General features: G+C 34.5%; 1 protein-coding gene across 2 annotated transcripts; it reads left to right on the top strand.

Moving 5' to 3' along the window:
- Window positions 1-635: 635 nt before the first annotated feature.
- On the top strand, window positions 636-5,928 carry LOC103849526 (alpha-humulene/(-)-(E)-beta-caryophyllene synthase). Of its 2 annotated transcripts, XM_009126281.3 has the most exons (7): window positions 636-1,578; window positions 1,651-1,930; window positions 2,056-2,428; window positions 4,314-4,532; window positions 4,608-4,746; window positions 4,839-5,087; window positions 5,415-5,928. In XM_009126281.3, the coding sequence occupies exons 1-7, from the start codon at window positions 1,411-1,413 to the stop codon at window positions 5,703-5,705; spliced, it is 1,719 nt and encodes a 572-aa protein (XP_009124529.1). In that variant the 5' UTR covers window positions 636-1,410; the 3' UTR covers window positions 5,706-5,928. The 2 variants fall into 2 exon arrangements, with proteins under 2 accessions (XP_009124529.1, XP_009124530.1); XM_009126282.3 differs by lacking the exon at window positions 4,314-4,532 and having other exon boundaries at window positions 655-1,578.
- Window positions 5,929-17,274: the final 11,346 nt, after the last annotated feature.

Raw genomic sequence — 17,274 nt, 5'->3', positions numbered from 1 at the left:
AATCAACCATGTCTGTATTATAACTATAAATTAAGACCTATGTTACATGGAAACGGAAGCGGGTACGTGGAAGCGGAAGCGTAAGGAAGCGCAGAAACGAGATTTTTAAAAATATTAGGAATCAGGTACGTGTTGGAAGCGTATATCCATATATAAATATATATATATATATATATATATATATATATATATGTAATTTTAAAAAAAAATAGAACTAAAATTATATGATTTAAATTTGAAATAAAACATTTATTCATTTATAATAATTTTGAAATGATTTTATATTAAAACTGTAAAAATACACATAAATTATGTTTACAAAAAATATTATATTAATTATTTTTAATACTTCATAAATAATTGACACAATATGTTTCAATATGTGCTATATTTTTAATAAAAAATCTCAATGCATAAAGATAATTTATAATATTATTTTTGATATTTATATATTTATAATTCAATATTCATTATTATTAATTTTTTTTTATTTTATATAGATTAAAACTATGGTTTTATATTTTATTGATATATATTGTATTTTTTAAAAAAAATGGAAGCGTGATTCCAAAACGGAATCATAAGCTTCCAACAGGTTTTTAAAGAGAATATTTTAGAAACGTTTTGGAAACGAGATTCCGCAAGCTTCCACAAGGTTCCGATTCCGATTCCGGTTCCGAAGCGGAAAGCGGACGTCCGATGAAGCTTCCGTGCAACGTAGATTAAGACCGACTGAGATTACTAATGGAAATTTTAAAAGTTGATTTACAAAAATCATATATATTTTTGAATTTTGGTTCAAAACTTGCTTTATAAAAACAAATATTTCCTGTTATATTTCATTAGGTCCCGGGACACGTATTTTCGTATAGAGGATGGGGTTTCCATCTAATTTATATTGTTGTGTTCAAAAACAAAAACACTCCCTTCGATTTTTGGCCCAAAAAAAAACGCTCCCTTCGATTTTGTTTTTATTTGTTCAAATGGAAAAGGCCCTTACGTAGGAATTGCTAATTGATGAATTGGAGCTATCAAAACGTTTCCATTTTAGGTAATTATAAAGAATACTCGAACAAAATAATATAGAGCGTATTGGTTTATTGTCACTATAGACCATCCAAAAAGCCAAAACTAAAAAAAGAGCACAAACAAAAATATTTCGTATCATTGACAGTTCCGGTTTTTTTTGACATCTCATGGACAATTCCACTAAAATATATATTTTTATGTATTAATAGTGTATATCAGTGCAATGATCACGTGCATACGTCAACGAAATCTTTATTGTATTTATCCCAAGAAAACAATTGTCCCACGACTCAGTTATGAAAAAGGATCTGTATTATATTTATTATGAAAAAGAAGGAAAAAAAATCTGAATTGTAATGATTGCTCTAATTTTCTATATATATGTACAGAGGGGTCAGTCGTTTTGGTAAAGCTTTGTCTAACCATAAGTTGCGAAGACGATTGCTACCAGAAACTTTTAGCATGGAGAGTGAAGTTCAGCGACCACTAGCCCATTTTCCAGTGAACATCTGGGAAGATATCTTAACGTGGTTCTCAAATTCTGATCTTGTATGTATATCATTTTCATATAATTATTTATTTCATGCATGAGTTATAATTAATCACTTCCATTCCATATAGGCAAGTGATACACTTAAAGAGAAGCATAGTACTCTAAAGGAGACTGTAAAGGAGTCGTTTATTGCTTCCCGAGCGAATCCGATAGAGAATATCAAGTTCATCGACACGCTATGTCGCCTTGGTGTCTCCTATAATTTTGAAAAGGATATCACACAGCAACTGGAGAAGTCTTTTGATTCTCTTGATTTTAATCAGAAAATAAGACAAGACGGATGTGATTTCTACACGGTTGGAATAGTTTTCCAAGTTTTTAGGCAATTCGGGTTCAAACTTTCTGCTGGTAATTGTTTTATAATATAAAACATTTCAAATGGTTTACAAGAAAATTTCTTTGCATTTTCAGTTACGAAAAAAAACATTTGTTTGCATTTGACGTAACGCAATTTTGTATATTTACGTCTCAAGATGTGTTTAACAAGTTCAAGGACGAGGATGGGAAGTTCAAAACACACTTAGCAGCAGATGCAAGGGGCACGTTAAGCTTATATGAAGCTGCACAATGGAGTACTCCTGGAGAAGACACTCTTGATGAAGCTCTCGCTTTCTCAAAGGCTCAGTTAGAAGAAATTTCTTCTCGATCTAGCCCTCATCTCGCAATACGCATCGAGAACGCCCAAAAACATCCATTTCACAAAGGCATCTCTAGGATAGAAACGAGGCAATATATCTCATACTACGAGGCGGAAGAGAAGTGTGACGAAACATTACTTGAGTATGCAAAGATTGACTTTAGTTTGCTGCAAATGCTGCACCGCCAAGAGCTTTCCTGTGTAACAAGGTAATTATCTCGGCTGCTCAACACATATAACCCGTACCTCTGAGATATCGTTGCTCTATTCAAAATAAATATATAAAGATCAAAATTTATATAGGCTTAATAGCTTATCGAAATAAATACTCTCACTTCAGCTTTCGTATAAATCAATTAGATGAAAAAAGTTTTAATCACTTTTTATATATTTACTCCGGTCAGTGTTTAATCAAAGGTTCGTAAAGTGACTTCTTTTTGTATTTACTCCGGTCAGTGTTTAATCAAAGGTACGTCAAGTGACTTCTTTTTGTATTCATAGTTATTTAGGAGAGAATCAATTAACCGTACATGCAACATTTAGTTTTCTTTATTATTGTTTATTCTATAATTTTTTCCTAAGTATTCTACTTTATTGACTCCCATTTACATATTATAAATATGTTAAAAGAATTCTAAAATAAACAAAAACAACTAATTTTTTTAATAACTTATCATATAATTTGTACCTTAACTACATAATGCAATTTTTTAATTTTTTTTTTTTCAAACACTTTTTTTTGAACAAATAAGATTTTTTTTGAAACATTTAAAAAAAAAAATTATATATGTTATCATATAGCCAAATGTAAAATTTGAGTTACATAATATTGTATGAAACATTCTCTATAACTCTAATTTTTGATCCCTCTATTACAGTACAAAAAATACTCTCTTGGCTCCACCAAAATTGTAATTATGAAATTCTTTTTTTTTTTTTTTTTTGAAAGAATGTTAAATTTATTCAAATCAAAAAGGCTTTTGTACAAACTAATGCAGCTTTAGTTTAAGCTTGTGTGATTCTTTTGAAACAAAATAGTTTGTGAAATAGAAACCATCTAGTCTCTAGATGAAAACCAAGCTGCCATCGCTTTGTTGAAAGCTGTCCCGGGTCGTCCCTGGAGTGAACTTATGCGGTTTCTTGTCTGCTTGTCGATGAACTTGATAAGAAGGCTCGGAGGTCTCTGTACCGTGCCGTGTCTTCTACCATTTCTCTCAAGCCAAATAGTGTGGACGGAAACTTGAAACACATATCTTAGCAGGAACCTTGATATCCCTGAGACAGTGTGCGTCGAGATAAGATCAACAACTTGATCCCATATGTGGGAGTAGTGCTGTCCCAGAAGCTTCCTTGTGAGGTTCCTCCAAATAGTCTCCGTGAAGGAGCAGCTAAAAAACAGGTGGTTTCTTGATTCAACCGCAGCATTGCAGAGTTATAATACCAAAAGTAACTTTATTATACTACGCATTTGGAAGAATTTCATAGTAAGAAATTCTTTACTCACTTCAGTATTTTACATATCCCAAAAACAAAGAACAAAATGTATGATAAGCTTACATGAAGTGCTCGGACTCAGTCCTCTGCTATATACGGTTTATGATGATTCGATTCCACAGAGTTGGCCTATGTTGAAAATGTATATTTTAATACATAATTTATTTTTAAAAATTATTATTTGTAGCAATTATCATAATAAATATGGGCAAAGTAGGTAAAGAAGCTAAAAGTTATATTGAAACAAAAATTATAATTTTTGTGAAACAACGAAAAATTATGTATGAAATTCCTTAATTCTCAGCTTTAACCAGGGGCCAAAGCAGTACAACATTAATGGGGCACATGCACCCATAATTTTATCAATATTAACAGTTGTGTATGTATATTTCTTAATTTTCAGCTAGCTAAAATAGAAAAAGTCTTCATGCGTACTCCCGACATCTCATGTTCGTTCTGAACTTTGTTATTTTTATGAGTTATGCACCCAGTAACTAGTATTTATTTGAAAGTGGGGTCCCACAAAAAAGGGCCATTAAAATGTTTCATGAAAATGCCATCAAGACTGGCATGTACTTGACCTTCTTCACTACATTTCAGCTGGCACAAAGAAATGGAATTTGAATCTAAGATAACATACACAAAACATAGAGTAACCGAGGCGTACTTGTGGGCACTTGGAACATACTTTGAGCCTGAATATTCTCAAGCACGAGTTACATTAGCTAGTGTAGTAATCTTACTCACAGCGCTTGATGATATGTATGATGCGTATGGCACAGGAGATGAACTTGAGCTTTTCACATATGCATTGGAAAAGTACTCATTTCGCAAAAACATAAAAGATTTTTATATTTTTCGATGGTAGGTTTATAACATGGTTTGCCCTAACAGGTGGCTTCCGGAGGCCCCTAAAGGGATACCTGACAGCATGAAACATCTTTACCGTGTCACAATAGATTTCTATGATAAACTCGAGGAGGAGCTTGAGATGCAAGGAAAGTCAGGTTGTGGCTCACATTTTAAGAAATCAGTTAAGACCTTCAATAATCACTTTTAAGAACACTCTAATTGTTTTTTTCTCTTTTGAAGCATATTTAGCTCTAACTGAATTTTCATTATCAGTTGAAATCAACAGCCAATGGATATATGCAAGAGGCGAAGTGGTTGAGAAAGGATTACACTGCCAAATTTGACGAGTATAAAGAGAATGCTATCTTGTCTTCCGCATACTATACCATGATGGCCATGACATTTGCGGGAATGGGAGATTTCACGAAACTTGATGCTTTTGAATGGTTAAGCTCACATCCTAAAATAAGGGTAGCTTCTGAGATAATATGTCGATTCACAAATGACATTACCAGCTACGAGGTGAGCACCAACATGTGATTTTGATCTCCTAAATATATTTTAAGAAGGATGTCAAATGGGTGATCCGTATCCAAAACATAATGGGAAAATCGTGGAAATAGTCATATACGAAGTGTAATCAAATGGCTAAGCCCAATTTTGTACGTGGAGAAAAATTGGATGGATTGCGTAGACATTGGTTTGTCCAAAATACTTAAAATTAGGTTAAAATGACTTGGAGGAAGTCATCAATGTTCACACAAATAAAATGTTCATTTAGACATGGCGGTCCATTGAAAACATTTGTTTGCCAAAGTATTGAATACATTTGACATGTTATAATTGCAGTTTGAACACAAGAGGGAGCATGTAGCGACAGGCATTGACTGTTATATGAAGCAATTTTGTGTTTCTAAGGAACGAGCCGTTCAAGTAATAACGAACATTGTTTCAAATGCTTGGAAGGACTTGAACCAAGAGCTAATGAGGCCTCACTCATTTCGTTTCCCTTTCTTGATCAGAATTCTTAACCTTTCGCGTGTCATCGATCTTTTTTATAGGTATACAGACGCTTACACCAACCCCGAGTTCTTGAAAGAGCACATCGTATCTTTGCTCATTGAAAATATCCCCAATTGAGAATATTCTGGTGGTGGTGATTATACCAATCTATGGAAGTCATACTGATCCATTACGCAAACCCAATGATGGCCAAATTAAATTTTCGTATTATGACAGTTGAACTTTGTCACTGTCCACCATATGTTGTTTGTATTTTTCAACCCATTCCTAAATTTATAATTATTTCTGCTACATTTGTACTTATTTTTAATAGTAAAATATTTCCTATTTTTGGCTGGTCGACTATTTGTATTATAATTTAAAATTATCAAAATAGCACAACAAAGCCACGAAACAAATGTCGCTATACTATACGTACATAGCCATTTCAAATCGTGTCTTATCAAGGAGTTGCCAAAGATTTGTGTTTTCTACCTGTCAAAAGCTTGTGGAGTACATGATAATTCCCCATTCATCTAACCGTAGTAATTTCAAGGAATTGTTGTAATTGTACGTGTATATCCGTCAGAACCTTATGTCCAAACTGCAAAGATGATTTTGAGAAGTTATTTGCTGACCTACCACATTTTCGAATACTTTGATCTTTAGCTTAACGTTATAAGGAATTAAGAATTAAGGATTCCATAGAGATATAAAACAGAAGAAAAAATCAAATATCGAATTAAGAATTGGTCAGTTAATTCGAATGGCTCAAACATACCGAAAAAAATGGTGCATATGGATATTGTAAAAGCCGAATTGAAACAAACGATTAAATAATTAGGATTTTAAAGAAAAGCGAACAAAATACGAATAAGAAAACATATAAACATGACCATGAGTTGAAATATGATATTTCTTTCTTTAACTCTTTATATTTGATCCGTAAGTGTGATGGATCATAGTGAATATGAGTCCCAGGATAAACCATTGGTAATCTGTCACGCGACAATCGTGAACCAGCCCCTACGAACTAAAAATCTATTAAACACTCTCTAGACTTACTTTGGAGAGTTGCTGGTTTTTTTGCTGTGTAAAACATGAAGAATAAAATGAGAAGGAGTTGAGTTTTTAAAGACGAGAAGACGGGCCACTTTTGTAACTTGCATCATGTGCGCACGTTTCGGAAATTTCGTGAAGATCTCGGAAGTGAGGCGTTACGAAACTTACTCCGCAAGATTTTTTCTCGTTTAAAATTATCGTTAAGAAGAGAGGGACAACATGTTGTTTTTAACGAAATACAAGTCTTTTAAAATAAAATTGTATGCTTTTTTTTGGAATTAAATGGGCAAAAACATTGAGTTTAATTGGTCCCAAAAAGACATCTTGTAGTCCACATTCTCCCAAGCCCAAGCCCAAGCCGAACCGAGTCCGTCGGCTGGATGGAGGCAGCAGCGCGGGCGTGGGGAACTTCCTTTCTCTCTGGGTTATTTAAGCAATGTTATATGTCTCAACATATTTAAACTCATCTCTTATGTCTTTGTTATTCCCGATGTGGGACTTTGCATTAATGTCAATCTTGACATTATGAGGTTTTGAATACACAACCCAAATCATTTATTTTCACTAATTTTATCAAAGCGAATGGGTTTTATAATTATATCCAACAATACCCCACATGAATAGAATAATTCTAAACATATGCAGACTCAATAGACTCTAGTTACTATATGTATACTAATCATGACTAGACTAGACAGACTTATCGAGAGTGTTTACAAAAAATTGAGTGTGTTTGAGTGGTGGTATTTTTAAGACTTGAACCACTCATAGTTAATATCTGTCGGGTTTACTTTACCAGGAGGTGAACATAATGTCTTGAACCAACCGGTGTTTTATATAAATAGAGACAACATGCATAACACAGCTTCATTTTCTCGTAGAACTTAGTTCTCTATTATGTTCATTGTGGCTCTGAACTATTTCTGGTTTTCATGAGTGAACTTAGAAAATATAGCCTTGTATTCATTCTGCTAGAAACAGTCCAATTTCACACTCACTAGGCGATCAACCATGAAAAGTATTGAGTAATACTCCGCTTTAGAAGCTATGGACTCATTAAAAGCCTATGCTTATCATTCTCACATTTGTTAGCCCTTTTATAATCTTAGGAGCTTGGAAGAGACTACATTGTCTCAAAGTGCTTTTGGTAGATTTTGTTTGATTTTGTTTTCCCTTTGAACCTACGTCTTGTGATCTCCAGTCATGATAGGTAGGGTTGCAATCAAGCATCCTCTTTCTTTATAGGCTTTAAACCCATTCTTTTTGATGATTTAGCAACAATGTCTCGTGGCAAAGCATTAGTGAATGGATCCGCTAGGTTGCCAACCGATTTGATGTAATCTAATGTGATTACAACATTTGAGATAATTTGTCTAGTGGTTTTATGTCGTCTTCTGATGTGACAAGATTTACCATTGTAGGGATTATTCTGAGTCCGAGCTATAGATGATTGACTATGACAATGTATGCGTATACCTGACACAAGTTTCTCCCACATGGGAATATCTTCCAATTTTTTTTAAGCCATTCAACTTTTTCTGCTGCTTTTTCTACGGCTATGAACTCAGATTTCATGGTGGATCTGGCTAACACTGTTTGTTTGGTAGATTTCTATGATATTGCTGCTCCGCCTAATGTAAAGATGTATCCACTTGTGGATTTTGAGTTTTTAAAATCTGATATCTAGTAAGCGTCATTGTATCCTTCTAAAACTGATGGTTTTTCACCGTAGTGAAGGTTAAAATCTTTAGTATAATGCAAGTAATTAAGTACTCTCTTTATAGCTTTCCAGTGTTTATGACCTAGATTACTTGTATATAGACTTAGTATGTTTACTTCGTGTGTTATATCTGGTCTAAGACAACTAGTCAAGTACATGAGACTTCTGATCACACGTGCATACTCGTTTGTAAAATCGCTTCACCTGAATTCTTTGTTAAGTGAAGTAGGGGATCTAACAGGGTTTTTGTGGTACCATTAGACTAATTTTTAGATCTCTCTAATATTTTGTTAGCATAATGAGATTGGGTTAAGATAATTCCCTTTAATTTTCTTGTGACTTTAATTCCGAGAATTACATCTGCTAATCTGAGATCTTTCATCTCAGATTTCCTTTGAGCATGTTTTTCTTTTAATTGATAATGTATTTATTGCTTCCAATATGAGCATATCATGTACATATAGACATAGCAAAACATACGTATTTTTGGTAGTTTTGTAGTATATGCATTTATTACATTCATTAATTTTGAACCAGTTTGACAACATTGAATTGTCAAATTTTGTGTGCCATTGTTTAAGAGCTTGTTTTAGCCCATAAAGTTACTTTACAAGTCGGCATACTTTGTCTTCATGTCCAGGAATGAAAAAACCCTCAGATTGTTTCATATAAATTTTTTCTTCTAAATAACCATTTAAAAAGGTGGTTTTTACATCCATTTGATGGATTTATAGGTCTTTTAAAGTTGTGATTGCTATCATCAACCTTATTAATGTTATTATCGTTACTGGGTAATATGAATCAAAACAGTCGAAGCCTTTCTTTTGCCGAATTCCTTGAACTACAAGCATATCTTTGTATTTCCACCAGGTGTTTCCATCAGGGTTTAGTTTTCGTTTCATTATCCATCTATTCCCTAATGCTCTACAGCCATGTGGTAAATACGTTACATACCATGTATAATTTTGCATGATAGAATCAAATTTACTTTTGACAACTTCGTTCCAAAATGGAGCTTCTAGTAAAGACATGACTTCTGAAAAAGTTTTTGGATCATTTTCTACTAAAAATGCCATTAAAAATTCTTCACCAAAAGGGTTTTCCTTTAGAACTCTTTTTCTCCTTCTAGGTTCATCTTATTTTTTTCTTCTCTAAAATATCATTTTCAGAAATATCGACGTTTGTCTCAATTTCTGAGTCATTGTCGTTGTCTCTTTTTTCTAAAGTTCATTTCGAACCTTATTTTTCATTGAATCAAAAAATATTTGGAACAAAGATGCATTTCTTGATTCCATGACTGTATTTTCATGAATGTCTGATATTTTAGATTTATATACCAAATCGATAGGCACTACTATTATGTGCATATCTGATAAAGATGAAATCCACTGTTTTAGGTACAATAGTGATTTTCTTTTGTGGCAGTACCGCAACTTTTGCCAAGCGCCCTCACAATTTGAGATATTTATAGGAAGGTAAATCACATTTTCATAGTTCATATGGAGTTTTGTCAGTTACTTTGTGTGGAATTTTGTTAAGGATGATATTAGGCCAAGTCCAACCACACGGTAAAACAGCAAAATAGTGCGTTGATTTTGATGTTTCCTCTCTCCAACCCAACGGTATATCAAACTGCATTTTAGTGTCATTTTCCTTTTTGCTACAGTAACACACCATATTTGGTGCAACACTGTAGCAGACGGCAAATTTTTTTTTTTTGTTTTTTTTTTTGTTAAAACTGTTTATTTATGTATTGTTTAATTATATTTTATTTGTACGATTAGTTTATAATTGAATGAAATGTTTTTAGTTATATCACCATTGTTTTGTTATATTTTAATTGTTATAAATATTAGGGTGTATAAAACAAATATAAAATTAAATTTTAAATACATAACAAAGTTTAATTCAAACATTTGTAGTTGGAATATTATAATATTTAAATCTAGTATGTTATAATTTAACTTTTGTTTGTGAGTTTAATTAATTAATATAACAGTATGTATTAATAATAATGTTATTATATAATGTAAATAAACTTAAATATAATTATTATTTTAGTTACAATATTAATATTTGTTAATATATTTTAGTCATAAAACTATTAATATTTACAAAATTATTAAAAATAAAAGAATTTGATTAATAATAAAATAATGACGAATATTCCTTTTTAGTGTAACATTTGGTGTTGTGGTTAGAGACACAAAAATATTTAGTGCTAAAACTACACTAAAATAGTGTGATTTTGACACTAAAATGGTGTCATGGGTTGTAGATGCCCTTAGTAGTAAGCAATGCTTCCCCTCATATGTTATGGGTTAATCCAGATTCCAGCAACATTGCATTCATCATCTCTTTTGTAGTTTGATTTTTGTGTTCGTCAACTCCATTAGATTCTAGTGAATAAGGAGTTGTCGTTTCATGTATTATTCCATATTTTTATTTTATAAAATGTATTAAATGGACCATCATATTCGCCTCCTCTATCGCTTCAAACTATCTTAATAGTTGTTTTAAGCTGATTTTCGATCTCGAGTTTAAATTCTTTGAATTTTTCTAAGGTTTCATCTTTGCTATGTAATAAATATACATAACAATATTTTGTGCAGTTATCTATGAAGGTCATAAAGTAATTTTTCTCACCTCTAGTTTGTATGTATTTTAAATCACATAAATCAGTGTGAATTAAATCTTGAGGTTTTTTAGTTCTTTCAACATGAGGTGAGGGCATTTTTGTGAGCTTAGCATGTTGGGATTAGATTTTTGTTTACATTTTTTGCATTTAGGGATTATATTGAAATTCATTAATCTTTGTATATATTTGTAGTTTACATGGCCAGTTGGGGTCAAAAACGGTTACGACGAAGTTAATGTCCAAACCTCTGCAAAAATGAGCGTGAGCATCTTTTTACGAAAGTTATACTTCGTAAATAATGTCATTACAAAGAACTTTGCGGTAAAATCTTGTTTTAATCTCGATCGAACCAAGTACCAATTGTCTCAAGGCAACGGACACGTATCCAAATCAGCCACGGATAAGCTCGTGTATGGCAACCGGACCACAGACAAGCCAAGCTCGGTCGCTACGTAGCGACCGAGCAAGCGTACGACTCGGACCGAGCTCGAAGCCAATCTTGGTTGCTACGAAGCGACCGAGCACGTGTACGGTTCGATCGTTATGTTGCGATTCGAGCTCTCTTAATACGTCGATACGACACAAATCCATGCATTCTCGTCTACTCTTTAACGCTATCTCCTGAAAACCGCTACTCTTTAACGCTATCTCCTGAAAACCGTGGCTAAACCATTTCATGTTTTTTGTCACTCGGAGTCATCAATCAAACTTTACGATAAAAAATGCAGAAAGTTTATTTTTTATCGAAGAAACCGTAATAAATGTATCGAGTCAAAGACGGCCCAAGGAGGCCTAAAACGCAGCTCGAAGCCCACTTACGAATTCTTAACCAAAAGCCCATAAGCCGTATGACGGTTTATGCTTGGTTCGTAAGTAAAAGATAAACGTCAAGTTTCTGCGGATAAATCTGAAGTTTCCGAAAATAGTCACGAAGATTGGGAAAAATGGAATATCTCCATTTTTAAGCTATGACGGCTTAAGGGCAGAAGGAGAAAAACGTAAACCGACCTAGGAGCGAGTATATAAGGAGTCCTAGGCGAGAGGTAGAATAAAGAACTTCTACACAACAAAACTTAGAACTTAGAGCGATTTTAGGCAATTTTCTATTTTTGTTATTCGAGCTGCGACTCAATTAGGTTTTTGCCGTCTTAGGGTTTTAGAACTAGGAATCTTGCCGACAGCTCTCGTAGCCCAGGCACTGACCTTGTTGTAAACGCTCAAACGCAGATTCGGAATAAGAACTATCTTGCTCTCTTTTTCGATTTCTTATTTTATTATTGTTCTCGTTTCGTGTTCTGATTGCTTGGCGTGTGGTATTAGCATTTATCCGGGACCTCTGGAAAACTAGGGTTCTCCTAATTTCCTAATCTAAACGGAAATCAACAGTGCGAATTTTGGTTTCCACATGGCCTAATCTTTCATGCCAAATATTAAAAGACTAAACTAAATAAGCAATTGGCTCTTTCTTATTCATTAAACTTTTGGAGCTACAACTTTCGGAGGGACTGTCATTACATTCATCTTAAGAAGTCCATCCTTAAAACACCCCTTTCCCAAATACATCCCATTCTTCCTAATCACGAGCTTGTTCGCCTCAAGAGTTATGGCGAATCTATTCTTGCTGAGCAAGGTTTCCGAGACCAGGTCCTTCCAAATGTCAGGAACATGCTTCACATTTTGCAGAGTGACTTCACGTCAATATGTCATCTTTAGAACCACATTGCCGCGGTCTTTAATCTTGGAGACTGTAGTGTTCCCCATAAGAAGCTTCTCATGTGGCTTGCTTTTTTTGATAAGTATTGAACATCGCCCGATTAGTGCAAATGTGGATAGTTGCCCCTGTGTCATACCACCATTCCTTGAGGTTGTTGATTTTAACCATGTTGACTTCAGTCACCACTACAACGAGATCCTTCTTAGTGAAATTTTCTTGAGCCTTCTCATCTCTGATCTTGCGGCGACACTCAGTAGTCTTGTGCCCCCACTTCGTGGCAGTAATGACATTTTCCCTTGAATTTATCCACATTCGCATTGATTTCAGTGCCTTTCTTCTTGAAGTTTGTTTCAGAAGCCTTCAGGACTGCATCTATTTTGGAAGGAGAGTGGGCATGTGCATTTCCTTTGCCTTTCTGCTCAGCCATGATGACACTATGCTCCTTAGCATTGACCTTGTGAGCAATTCGGTTTCTTGATTCCATCTGAAGACTCATGAGCTCCTGAAGACCCATCATCTTATTTTTTTTGTGCTTCATGTAGTTGTTGAAATCTGCATAGTTTGGAGGGAAATTTTGAATGAAGCTGAGAGTTTTGAATGTTTCGCAGATGGACATTCCTTCAGCAGTGATTTCATGGCAAATGAGCTGGAACACTTCCAGCTGATCCATGACAGGTTTTGAATCCACCATATTGCAGTCATGGAATTTTGTAACCACAAACTTCTGGCAGCCAGCGTCCTCACCTCTGTACTTCTTCCTAGTGATCTCCAGAGCTCTTTCGCCATGGAAATCTGACAGTGGACTCAGTACAATAAGTCAATGAGGCGACCCAAAAATGTATCATTTTCAGATGAACTTGGAAAGCATCCATATGTCAACATTTACTTTGTGAGAGTGTACACATCATCAATCCCCTGAGGGACTATGTGCTTGTCCTCCTGGATGAATTTTTCTAGCTTCATTGTTGTCAACAAGAACATCATCTTCTGCTGCCATGGTTAAAACCCTTTGTCATCAAACTTGTATGGCACCAATACTTGAGTGATCATGCAACCGAATCACTTATGGTTCATTGTATTGAACCCGTTGGATGGAGACCAGCACCGAACAGGCTACGGCATTTGGTTTCATCGGTAACATTACCCACTGCAATAGAAGTTGATGTTGTTTCTGCGATGGTTCCTGTGGTTGTCACTGATGGATCAGTTGCTGCAACGTTGAGTGGAGTTTGTGAATCGATGGCGGTGTCAATGGGGGTGTTGTTAGAGTCTATATTGTCTGTTGAGAAAACATGAAAGCGGATTAGTACTCAAGTCAACAAATAACATATTATTTTTAAAACAATAATAGTTTAAAATCAATTGTCATTTTTGGCGTTTTTAGTAGATCGCTAAAGTGTTAAAGATCACCAAATCATATCCATATAAGTATGAAAAAACGTTTTGCAAACTCGCTTAAAAGCGTTTGCAAAAACTGTTTGTTTAGACTTTTAGGTTACACAAACTCGCCTTAGAAAGAGTTTGTTGGAAACGAATCAAGGTATCAAAAAACGTTTAAAGTAACAATATATCAAAAAAACATTTCTCGATAATTCTACAGATAAAAACACAAACTGTTCTAAGATAATAAAGAAACGTTTCGTGGAAGTGCGTAAAACAAATTGCAAACACCATTTCAAAAAAAAGAAAAAATGTTTGATAAATCCTTGGAAATCGTTTTATAAATCCGTATTGAAGTTCAGTCCGATTCAAGCTTTGAAATGTTTAAGAGTTAAGACTGTAAAAGCCAAAAATCTGAACTGAAACAACCGACTAAATGAATATGATATTAAGGAAAAGATGAAAGAAAGACACATGAGAAAACGTTTTCATAAACATGACCTTTGTGTCGAGATATGATATATCATTCCTTAATTCTTTATATTCACTCTGTATGTGCGACAGATCATAGCGAATAGAAGACCCATGATAAAACCATTGGTAGACTATCACGCGACACTCGTGAACCAGTCCCTACGAACTAAAAAACTACTAATCACTCTCTAGATTTACCCTGGGAGATTTGATGTTTTTGTTGTCGTGAAGCATGAAATGAGAAGGAGACGAACTTTTACAGAGGAGAAGACGTTCCACTTTCTGTAAAAAATTATTAAACACTCTCTAGACTTACCTTGGGAGATTTGCTTGTTTTTGCTGTCGTGAGCACGTTGGTGGAAATTTCGCGAAGATCTCAGAGGTGAGACGTTACAAAACTTACTCGGCAAGATTTTTTTCGTTTAAACTTATCGTCAACAAGAGAGATATCATGTTGTTTTTAACAGACTAAATATAGTTTAAAATGAACTTTCATGCTGGTTTTGGGAATTATATGAACAAAAACGTTGAGTTTAATTGGTCCCAGAATAAATATTTTGTACTAGGCAGCGGCAGCGCCCGCCTAGAGAGATTCTCTTTTTCTTTGAGCCGTTTAAGCAATGTTATGGCCTTAATACTATGGCCTTAATTGGTAGAGCATTAGCATTAGCAGTAGCAGTATTCTATAGAAGCAGTATGCTGCAGGAGATGTATGCTTTTATTAAAAAGTTTAATAGGATGATTGGTAGAGCAGTACGAGTATGCTATTTAAAATTATAATAAAAATTAGTATATAATATATAATATATTATTTTAATGAATATATTTCTAATATATATAAATATATTAACATATAAAATTGAAAAGATATATAATTAATTTATTTTATTTAATAATTTAACAATTATGTTTACATCGCAAAATATTATTTTTAAATAAATTTAATAAAAAAAATATCTATTTCTAAAAATAATTTTTCAAATTTAAAATAAATTATATTTTATAAATAATTTATATTTTAAATGTGACATACTATTTAAAAATATGTTTATTGGAAATTAATTTTAGAAATCAAAATTTTATTTTCTGGATATAAAAATAATTTTATGGTATTATTAAATAAAATAAATGAATTAACTATATATTTTCCTTAGTTTTAGAATTTATAAATGTAAATACTCGTTTAAAAGGTTCATATGAAAATATTGGCCAGAGAGCATTTGGAGAGCATTGTGGGAACCGAAATTCGCACTGTCGATTTCCGTTTAAATAAGGAAACTAGAAAAACCCTAATTTCCCAGAGGTCCCGGATATCTGCTAATGCCACACGTCAAGCAATAAGAACACGAGAATGACAACGATAAAATATAAGAAATCGAAAAGAGAGCAAAATAGATTTTGTTCCGAATTTGCGTTTGAGCGTTACAACAAGGTAATAGCCTGGGCTATGGGAGCTGTTGGCGAGATTCCTAGTTCTAAAACCCTAAGACGGCAGTAACCTAATTGAGTCGCAGCTCGAATAACAAAAACGGAAATATGCCTAAATTGCTCTAAATGCTAAGTTTGCTCTGAAAAGATCTCTTTCCCATGCCTCTCGCCTAGGACTCCTTATATACTCGCTCCAAGGTCGGTTTACGCTTTTACTCTTCTGCCCTTAAGCCGTCATAGCATAAAATGGAGATATTCCATTTTTTCCGATCTTCGTATTTATCCTCAAAATTTCGTATTTATCCGTGGAAACTTGACATTTATCCTTCCTTGCGCGCCAAGCGTAAACCGTGCTACGGTTTACGGGCTTTTGGTTAAGAAATCATAGGATGGGCCTCGAGTCGAGTTTTAGGTCCCTTTGGGCCGTCTTCCGACTCGAAGCGTTTACTGCGACTCTTTCGATAAAGAACAAACTTTTTGCGGTTTTAACCGCAAAGTTTGATCGATGATTTAGAATGGCGGAAAACATGAACTGAGTTCGCTACGGTCTTTGGGAGATAGCATCGAAGGATAGAAGAGAATGCATAGACTGGTGTAGTATCGACGTTTCGGAAGAGCTCGGTTGCTACGTAGCGACCGAGCTTGGCTCGAGCTCGGTCGCTACATAGCGACCGGATAGCGTGCAGGTGCGGTAGTTGCGCAATGGCCGAGCTTGGTTCATCCGTGTTCCAATTGTCATACTCGAACCTATCCGTAATTGGTTTGGGTATGTTTCCGATGGCTTATGTTTGATCTAAATGAAATCCTAGATTGAACTTTATCTCGAAAAACTATGTTGCGGAGAGTTATAGTTGTATATTGCAAAGATTTGGACGTTAACTTTGTCATAACCGTTTTCGACCCGAACAGTTAGCCCCCCAACCCGTTAGAATCGTGGGTTTCCAGCGAGATTCTAATGCGCGGTATGGGGAGTTCGGACGAGATTGGTGTATGTCGGCGAAGTTTGTGTCCGAAAATAATGAGATCATAGGACTCTTCTCTGGATGGTTTTGGATAGATCCTTGCATAAACGAATCAAAGACTCAAGTTTATCAAGGCTGTGGATCGAATGGTGACACAGGAGGCTGCGGAGAGGCTTCTTGATACTCCTAGGCTCAGATCGGATATGACACACCTTTCTAAAGCCCTTGGGCATTGGATATTACACACCAAGACTGGATATTACACACCAGACACTCTCTTAACTCGTGAAAGCAAGGGAGAAGAAAACACAAAGGTTTAAGTGAAAGAA

The sequence above is a fragment of the Brassica rapa genome, chromosome A03, assembly GCF_000309985.2.
Source record: "Brassica rapa cultivar Chiifu-401-42 chromosome A03, CAAS_Brap_v3.01, whole genome shotgun sequence".
Classification (NCBI taxonomy): Eukaryota; Viridiplantae; Streptophyta; class Magnoliopsida; order Brassicales; family Brassicaceae; genus Brassica; species Brassica rapa.
This window is presented reverse-complemented; position numbering and strand designations above follow the sequence as displayed.

What these genes read in the sequence shown, in the direction of transcription:
- LOC103849526 (XM_009126281.3), top strand. Translation starts at nt 1,411, where the DNA reads ATGTACAGAGGGGTCAGTCGTTTTGGTAAAGCTTTGTCTAACCATAAG. An exon ending in TTCACATATGCATTGGAAAA is followed by an intron (nt 4,533 to 4,607) that starts GTACTCATTTCG and finishes TTGCCCTAACAG; the next exon opens with GTGGCTTCCGGAGGCCCCTA. An exon ending in ATGACATTACCAGCTACGAG is followed by an intron (nt 5,088 to 5,414) that starts GTGAGCACCAAC and finishes TTATAATTGCAG; the next exon opens with TTTGAACACAAGAGGGAGCA.